Below are 10000 nucleotides of genomic sequence, written 5' to 3' on the forward strand. Positions count from 1 at the left end.
ATGACGGTGGTGAAGAGTGTGTCGCCGCCGCCGTTGCCGGCCGCCAATGTGCCTCGCAGGTACCCTAGTAACGGTTACGTGAAGCATGGGGGCTCTGGCACTGTGTCGGCTGCCACAGGGGCCACCATGTCCTCCACAGTGCGCTATACGGACTGGTTTGGCTCCGTAGTGAGCCGACGACCGCCAGTTCGGCCCCCACTGCCCGCCTTCACGGCTCCGACAGGCCCCGCCGCCCACCCACCGGACAAGGCCGTCGGTGTCGGAGCGTGGGACCACTATGTGACACTGGACCCTGTCTATGAGGCGCCCAGAGTCGTGCCTGTGCAACTCTACACCAACGTGTGTGTGTGCCCAGACCAGGCCCTCAACACCAAGGGGCGCAAGAAGAAGAAATGCAAAAGGTGCGGGCGGAAGGTGGCCACTGTGCGCAATGCCACCTCTAGCGTTGCCACTAAGGTGCGTCCAGCCATTCCGCTAAGCATGTACCAGCCTGCCCCTGCCCCGCCCCCAACCCCAGTACATCACCCTTGGGGATGGCAGGTCATGGAGGAACGCGTCTACGAGCAGTATGAGGTTAGGACCAGGCATTACTCACGCTCGCCCGCGCGAACTTTAAGCGACGAGGACGAGTCTCCTCCGCCCACGCCCGAAACGGTGCGCAGCGTAAAGAGTGTCCGCAGTGTGAAGAGTGTGAAGAGCAGCGACAGCTCTTCCACTATCACCCGTGAAGCACAAGAGCCGTCTCGGCCAGCCCCCCTTCCTCCAGTCAGCTCTCGCTCCCTCCCTCCTCCACCGGAGCCCCCTGTCCTTTGTGTGGCCCCGTGCAGTGCCAAAGAAAATCACACAGAAGACCTCGAAGGCACCCGGAACTCCATCCTGATTGAGAATCCCTCCGCATACCAGCTTCTCTCTTCCCATCGATCCCACGTTGGCTCTGACACTGATGAGCTCAGTGACAATGCTGTGGACATCTCGACCGATCCGTGGGAGAGTGACTTTTCTCCCTCTGCCCAGGAAAGGGCTCAAGGGAAGCAAGTCAACGTTATCACGATTGGTGATAATCCATTTACTTCTCCTTCTTTCTCAAATGATAACCACACCAGTCACAAGATCAGGATAAACACGGATGAGGCAAATCCTTATATGAACGGTGATATTTTACATGTAGATGATAAAAAGCTGCATACCAATCAACTCGCAGTCACCAACATACAACAGAGTTCTCATATTAATGAAAGTAACTCAAGTGCATACTCAAACAATAGGAAGATCTCGCCTTCTAGTAGTAAGGACGGTTCTACTAGCAGAAATTCCAGCAATAAAGTCACGTCATCAAGTCCTCATAAAGGGCATTCATCTCGTCATAAAGATACTTCTTCCGCTAACAAGAAAATACAGAGCAACACTCACACATCGTGTGTAGATAAAAAGGCACCCTCATCAGTCTCAAGGAAAAAACAGATTGAATACAAAGTTTCTGCAGCAAACGGAATGAATGGAGGCTCACAAGGAGAAGTGAAACATCTCCATGATTCCAGGGAGCTGCAACTAGGAGGTAACTCTGTCCGAATTGCTGGTCAACGAATGTTAGTCCTGACGCCAGGGGCGCCTCCCCCAGACACCCGGTCAGGGTTCTCTAGCGGAGAGGATGATGAAGTTACTGCTGATGATGACACAAGCGACTACCCACAGTCCTCACCAACTACCACAAGGGGCTCTGACTGCGACACTCTCCCAGAGGAGGAAGAGGAGCTGCTACCTCTTGATTCGTCTGGGCTTCATTATGGTCAACAGCATTCTTCTCATTCTGATAAATCTCTCAGTTCAAGTCTAGATTCTTCGGATTATCGTTCTGATACTAGCACTTCGCAGAGCGACCGCTGGATGTCCACACGCGACACCATATATGAAGAGGAAGAGGAAGATCTGGAGGACCCGCCAAAGGTCCAGAATCACATTGATGATGATGCAGAGTCAACTTTGCTTGAGGATGAAAGCGAGAAGGATGAGCCAAGTGTGAGTTCATCGTCTACTACCAGCTCACCTGTACGGCATGAGAGCTTCCACCCTACTCTGTCTGAGCTTCTTAAAGTCAAATCAATTTTGAAAAAACCTTCCTCTGTTGACACCAGTTCAGAGACAGACTCGGATTTTTATCTGCCGACGTTTAATGAATTTAAGCAAAACCAGCGAAAGAAGAAGCAAGTCCAGTTCAGATCCTCTCATGACGTCACAGTGATAGAGGACGCTGGGGAATCGAAGGGCCGCAAAGTGTCCTCTGTCCGCAGTCCAAAGAAAGACAGAGGGAAGGCAAAGGAGAGACAAAAGAACACTTATAATTTACTTGCAGATTTACAGGACGTTTATTCTAGAACTATTAACCCGGTAATTTATAGAACTCATTCAAAGAATGAATTTAGTGATATAAGATTGACCGATATTCCAGTGGCAAATGGTGAATGTGACAGTGAGTATAGAACTCCTGACTCATTCGGTGAAGGTATTCCATCTCGGGAGGAACTCCTGCAAGACTCATGCCAGGAACAGCGGCGGGGCGACAGCAACAGCGACAGCGCCGTCGCCCGGGAAGCAGAAGAAAGGAAAACTGAGCAAGAATTCCGTGAGCAAAAAGGTGAGGCAATTCCCTTGGTATCTACTGCTGGTCTTCCTCTTTTCGGAATATTTTTCTTCACAAAAAGGTTGACATTTAGGTAATACTTATTTGCTAAAACAGAAATGATACTCTTTTGGATTTCTTTAACATCACTGGTTCCCAACTGGTGGGTCGCGACTCCCTTCCGCGGACTAGCCGGGGAAAAGTAAAATTATATCAGTTTGCTAGCCGTTTCCCAGATACAACTGAAAGATATGACTTTAAGGAATATTGTAGTAAGTCAAGTAAATGACCCTTGTACAGATCACTGCCCGGGTCGCGATTTCAGAATGGTTGGGAATCGCCGTGTTACAGCCCTTGTACTTCCTAATCCTTTATTTTGTTTGGGATACTGCATGCTGTGTTTTATCTGCTATCGTTTTGCTGGACTGGACACTAAAAGGCCCTGGTTAAACTTTAAAAATCAAATAACATTTACTTGGCACAGGTACCGTGTAGAGTAAATTATTATTTTTTGGTCTGTTACTGTTTTCATATTATATCGAAGCAGTGTCTATAGACTGTTGAATACTAATTCAGAATAAGGAATTTTTGAATTTAGCATTCAATCGCACCTATATATTATCATGGTCACCATTATCTTTCTCATCTTAATATTTTTGTTATTATATATACTTTCAAGTTGCAGTGCGTTTATACAGACCAGCCACACAAAAAAAATATACATAAACATACCCACCTGCACACGCATATGGAAACATGCACGCACCCTTACACAGAAAACACACATAAATTGACACTCACTCACTCACTCACTCACTCACTCACATACTCGCTTACACACACACTCGGTCTGAACGTGTATTTAAATAGCGTTAACCAGAGAGTAAATATTTTTACACAGTACAACCTATAGCGAACGGTGACATGATCATTTATAAAGAGAAGTTAGGCTGGTGCAGTTCGGAACGCACTAATAACCCGAGCCTTCATTCCCGCAGTGGATGCCCAGGGCTGGGCTGGTCTCCCTCGTAGTCTGAGAGACAGTCAGACCTCGGGCGTGAGCACTGCCGAAAGCTCTTCGCGCCTCCGTCTGTCGTCTTACACAAAGCCACCCACTCAAGTCATCAATGGCTCTACATCAGCGGCTCCCATACCCACACGACAGGCTCCCCTTCCTCCTAGAAATCGCACGCTCAGTCCCCCACGCCCCAGCGTCCCCCCTCCTCCTCCTCCCACTTCTCTCTCTCCCCCAGTGTCTCTGTTGCCGCAGAATGTCATTCCGTCCCAGAGGCCCTTACCTTCTCCCCCTCTTTTAACACCTCCATCTTGTCCACCCCCCCCTCCACCTCCGCCCCAGTCGCCACCACCGTCTCCTCCCCCGCCTCCTCTCCCCACGTCCCCCCCTCCAGCATTAGACGACACCAACCAGATGTCCAGTTTGTCGAGGAGCTCTGAGGATCCCTCCAAAAACCCGACCTTTACTAGCTTCCGAACCGATTCAGACCAGCAGAGTCCTTTTAAATCTGTTAATTCTTATAACTCTCCTTCTTCATCTCTCCCTATATCTCCTTCAGAAATCTCACGGGGCAGTGAGGGTCTTCGGGAAGTGCTCTCACCCATGGGATACGTCCCAGTGTTTGGGGGCACTGAAGAAGCTCGCACAGCCACCATTCGTGGACGTGGAGCTGCCCACGCCCGACCCACTATTCTAGAAGCCTTTGCTCCAACTCCACCCAGTAGTGCTCTCCCTCCTTCCTCGAGTCCTCCTGTTGCCCCGCAAAGACGCAACAGAAACCGTTCGCTTAGCCCCGACGTGCCGGGAGACTCGACCAGGAGCGGACAAAGCATTCTTGGTGGCCGAGGACGAAGGTCTTCCTTCCTCAATAATCTCCTCGGAGATGAGAATCCCTATGAACAGATAACTGATCACATCTATGAGGAGCTGTTATTACGCAACCAATCCCCAAACCATTCCTCTCTCGCGTGTCACGGCAGCTCCAGTAACAGTAACTCACCCCATAAATCCCCCTCTCCTGGAAAATCAATGTTTGAGGGAGCTTCTAAATACGAAATATTAGAGTACCTCCAAGATGCTCGTCGTAGAGTTGCCATTTCTGCAGATGATGATGAAGAAGTGAGATTACAGGTAAGTCCTTTGCATTATATCTAAGTCTGGCTGCTTGTTTGTTTTTTTATTTTAATTTTGCCATTTTTATTTCTTATTGCTCATTGTGCTTATCTCGTTTTAGCGTTTTTTATCTGAATTACTGTTTTTCTTAGCCAAGAGAAATCCTTACTAGTTTGGTTGCATCCCTTGTTTGTAATTACTGTAGTCGTTTTTTATTTGCACAATTATTAAGTTTTTGCTTTTGCTTATGCATCAACGAACCATACATTGCCTATGGATAAGGATGGCTCTGGTAATCTAAGATATACATATATGATATCTGTAAACAAGTTCCTGGTCAAAGACACCTTGTAAGCAATGTATATCCGATAGAACCAAGACAGTTTTGTTGGTAGTTTGAGTGCCTGCCTTCTCGCAGGGCGATGTTGGTCCTCCTCTACCGGTTGAGGTGGACCTGGAGGACGAGGAGGAGGATCAGTTGGGCGTAGAGCCCCCTGAGGATAACTTCACTGTGCTTACATCAAGGAACAGAGGCCACAGGTCTTCTAATATGAGCTCGAACTCTGACTCCTCTGAAAATAGCGGCCTCTTGAGGACAGATAAGGTAAGTAGAGAATACAAGTTTAATGAATGTTCTAGAGGGATGATCAGTGCCAATACAAAAATGAGCTTCCGGGAGGAAACAGTGACAGCCATGGATTGGAAGTTATTCCATTTCCGGTCTTACAAGGTAAGTTCCTCGATAATTGTGGTTTGTCATCGTTATTGAATGGAGTCAACGATTTTATATTCTTATTTACAAAATAGGTAGAAAATGATCTGTGATATTCTAACTATATATACATAGAGTGTAGTGGTTTAATTTGAACATTTGTTTTTCGCTTGGTAGTTGATTGTTTTCTTCCTTCCTTATAATGTATTTAGTTGTACTTGTATGTAATTAAATCAGTAATTCATCAAACTGTCACTGAGAGTACTAGTTTTAAGTGGATGATGCTGTAGCTTTCACGGCGCAGTCCGAATCTGCTGTTTAAGTTCGGCTCTCACGCCCCTAGAACAACTGTTCCTCAACGAGGCTTCTTGCTCCGCAGGAGAGGCTCGCTGCGGGTGAGGTGGAGCGGACGGACTCCGGCGTGGGCTCGGAGACCAGCAAGCCTTCGCTGGTCGTCAGGCGCGGCTACCGAGGCCACGGCGGGATCGCCAGCGCAAAGGAGGGCGACGTTCCTTTGTGTAACGACTGCGACGCTCCCGTGGATACTCGGGTCACGAACAGGTGAGCTCGGGATTAGATTTTGGCTCCCTTTTGACTTAGAATAGATATCAACAAAAATATGTTTTAGTTGCAGACTAATCTTTACAAGAAACATACGAGTAGGTTTTATGCTTAGCGTTTATGAGAGACATATTTTTTTTTCCATTGCCGGGCCTGTTCTGGCAATTTAGTTTTTCAAGGTCACTCTGCTATACAGCAAGCATTCCTTAATTGAATGCTTTCTCTGTTCGTTATAAGTGTAATATAGCAAAATAAGTAATGATAAAAAAATGTATATATATATATATATATATATATATATATATATATATATATATATATATATATATATATATATATATATATAAACATCTCATTCAAGAGCTACATCCATTTAAGTGGATAGGTAACAGAGGGCGCGTACACAGATCCCAATCCGTCTTCCTTTCAGCGGTGTGGTGTACGCGCCGCTGGTCTGCCGCAGATGCTCTCGTCGCCGTCAGGAGAGGAAAGAAATACTGACGGAAATCATGGAGACGGAGATGAAGTACGGAAGGGACCTCAGGGTCATGGTAGACGAGTTTTACAGGTGTGTGCCGAGCCTTTATTAGTCTTGATAAACCAGGTGAATTTCAGATTCAGATAGAAGCACTTTGTTTGTTTGTCATAAGTGTGATGCAGTAAAATAAGTAATGGGTATGGATAAAATATATATATGATGCTATAAATGTTATTATGATAAATAGTATTAGTAGAAGAAGTAATATAATAGTGTTAATAGTTGTGATGACGTTAATAATAATGATAACAGTAGTAGCAGTGAAGAAGAAGAAGAAGATGATGATGATGATGATGATGATGATGATGATGATGATGATAATGATAATGATAATGATAATAATAATAATAATAATAATAATAATGATAATGATAATGATAATAATGAATAATAATAATAATAATAATAATAATAATAATAATAATAATAATAATGATAACAATAATAACAACAACAATAACAATGATAAAGATAATGTTAATAATAATAATAATAATAAAATGATGATAATAATAAAAGTAATAATGATAAAATAATGATAATGATAATGATAATAATGATTGATAATGATAATAATAATAGTAATGCTAATGATAATGATGATAGCAATGATAATAATGATAATAATAATGATAATGATAATAATGATAATAATGATAATAATAATGATAATAATAATAACAACAACAATAATATTATTATCATTATTATTATTGTTATTAATAATGATAATAATGATAAAAATAATGATAATAATAACGATAATAATAATAATGATGATAATAATGATAATAAAAAATGTAGTAATGATACTAATAATAAAATAATGATAGTGATAATGATAATAGTAACAACAATATAATGATAATGATATAATATAATGATAATAGTAGTAATATAACGATATATGGTTATGATAATAATAATAGTAATATAATAGTAATTATAATGATGATAATAATCAGAATGATAATAATGATGTTGATTATGATAATGACGATTTATGTGAGGATATTAGTAAATATAATAATGATAATGATAATATTAACACACACACACACACACACATACACACACACACACACACACACACACACACACACACACACACACACACACACACACACACACACACACACACACATATATATATATATATATATGTATATATATATATTATGTATATATATACACAATATATATATATATATAATATATATATATGAAAAGAGAAACAGCCACAGTAGAAAATGAAACTAAACCGTAACGTTTCGAACTCTTCACGAGTTCCTCTTCAGACGAATAAAATCGATTTTATTCGTCTGAAGAGGAACTCGTGAAGAGTTCGAAACGTTACGGTTTAGTTTCATTTTCTACTGTGGCTGTTTCTCTTTTCATCTTTGTGTACACGTTACTGTGTTTGTGTTTGTGTTTATATATATATATATATATATATATATATATATATATATATATATATATATATATATATATATATATGTGTGTGTGTGTGTGTGTGTGTGTGTGTGTGTGTGTGTGTGTGTGTGTGTGTGTGTGTGTGTGTGTAATATATATCTATCAACCCAAACACACACACACACACACACACACACACACACACACACATATATATATATATATATATATATATATAAAATATATATATATATATATATATATATATATATATATATATATATATATATACACACACCTATATTGCTTCTTGTTTTTCATCCTCCTCCACCTTTCTTTGATAATTACGCATTGACACGATATCTTTAATTCTCGTTGTTCTCCATTCACGCAGACCAATTCTAGTAGCGGGGCTGCTGACTCAAGACCAGCTGGCAAGCATCTTCCTCAATGTGGAGGAGCTGTTGGAACACAACAGAGTCTTTTCCTTTCAGCTGCGAGATGCCTTGGAAATTGCCCTCGACCAGGGGGACGAGGACCTCCTCACCGTCAACGTTGCCAAACTCTTCCTGCATGCGGCCCCTATGCTCCATGCCTTTGAAAATTACTGTGTGAGACAGGTTAGTTGCCATGAGCTACTTTCTAGCGTTAAAAAAAATCTCTTTGTCGTATGATCATCAGGCTGGAACACACAGCAGTACCTGTATCATAGCAGTGATACATGTAATTAATGACTGACACAAGAGATTGTTGCGTGCATCTGTCAAAGGTTCTTCTTTCCGTTTTTCAGGGCTCGGCGTCTCTGTTACTGCAGACATTAGAGAAGGAGAAGGAACTGCTGAGGATATTCCTAAAGGTGTCCCAAATGGAGAACACATTGCTGCGTCGTATGAATTTGCATTCCTTCCTCATGGTGAATGTTTATATCATGTTATTGCTAGTAACGACATACGTTATTTGAAAATGCTAATAGTATTTTTTACTGTAGCTTAATTTGAAATAATGTTAGTATATATTATTTTTTGTTACCATAGTAATGGTATGTCTGTTCTCAGAAACCATTTTAAAAATTGAAAACACAAAGATCTGGGATTTTTTTCGTATAATCGAAAAATCACTATTGTTTACAGTTATAGTTATAGTTATAAATAACGTTCCAGGTTCCAGTTCAGCGTGTCACAAAGTATCCCCTACTCCTGGCGAGGCTGTACAAGACCACGCCTCCAACACATCCTTCAAGAGAAGACTGCCGTCGGGCCAAGGAGAAAATCGAACTTCATTTGCAACACATGAACGATGTACGTAGAAGATCTTTTCATCCTTAGAACAGATATGCAGATATTCACAATCACCTTTTTGACAATATCGCCAATAACGATCGTGACATCACCCTTTAGGAAACGAAGGACGTCAGTCCAACCAAGCTTTGGCGACGGATCTCCATGAGCGTCGGGAGTGGAACCCCCCTGAAGCGTTCTCCTCAACCTCACGACTATTCTACAAACCTCAAACTCCGAAAGGTAAAAGTTGTGGCGCACCTGCGGCAAGGGAATGCTTCCCAAACCTATAAATGACCAGATTCACCACTATCATTTACACTTCACTACAAATATTTGGCATACTACATTCGTTAATAAATTAGAGTTGATACAACTTCATATCCAGCATTTGTGGAGAGTAAGAAGAGAGGAAATAACGTTTTCTTTCTTGTGCACAGTTGGCCCTGGAGGTGCTGGACTGGAATCCGGAGGAGGCCAGTGTCGTCAGGGAAGGACGGCTGTTCTGCCTTACGCCGGACTCTAACAACTGGACAAGGCGCGGACGCTCCCTCAAAATGGCATCAGTACATGTGCTGCTCGTCACCCATGGCTCGGTGAGCAGTTTGGGGACGTCCCCACACATACATGCACATGCTCTCTTTCTCTCTTACTTTCTCTCTCGTACTATGGAAGCCTACAACGAGAAATCCGTATTTCTCCTTACTCATTTCCTCCCTCTCTCCTTCCTTTATCACCGGGTTAGCTTCTC

At 42.4% G+C, this 10000-nt stretch overlaps 1 protein-coding gene across 1 annotated transcript in view; it reads left to right on the top strand.

The window, feature by feature from the left end:
* LOC119573158 overlaps window positions 1-10000 on the top strand; it is a 45811-nt gene that overhangs the window by 30020 nt on the left and 5791 nt on the right. The window contains exons 4-13 of the mRNA XM_037920227.1: window positions 1-2632; window positions 3616-4763; window positions 5164-5349; window positions 5837-6018; window positions 6449-6586; window positions 8367-8592; window positions 8763-8885; window positions 9133-9270; window positions 9370-9492; window positions 9690-9845. The exon at window positions 1-2632 is cut by the window's left edge and continues 201 nt beyond it. Of these exons, the coding sequence (XP_037776155.1) occupies window positions 1-2632; window positions 3616-4763; window positions 5164-5349; window positions 5837-6018; window positions 6449-6586; window positions 8367-8592; window positions 8763-8885; window positions 9133-9270; window positions 9370-9492; window positions 9690-9845 (5052 nt within the window). The remainder of the gene's footprint in view (window positions 2633-3615; window positions 4764-5163; window positions 5350-5836; window positions 6019-6448; window positions 6587-8366; window positions 8593-8762; window positions 8886-9132; window positions 9271-9369; window positions 9493-9689; window positions 9846-10000) is intronic.

Source organism: Penaeus monodon, chromosome 5, assembly GCF_015228065.2.
Source record: "Penaeus monodon isolate SGIC_2016 chromosome 5, NSTDA_Pmon_1, whole genome shotgun sequence".
Taxonomy (NCBI): domain Eukaryota; kingdom Metazoa; phylum Arthropoda; class Malacostraca; order Decapoda; family Penaeidae; genus Penaeus; species Penaeus monodon.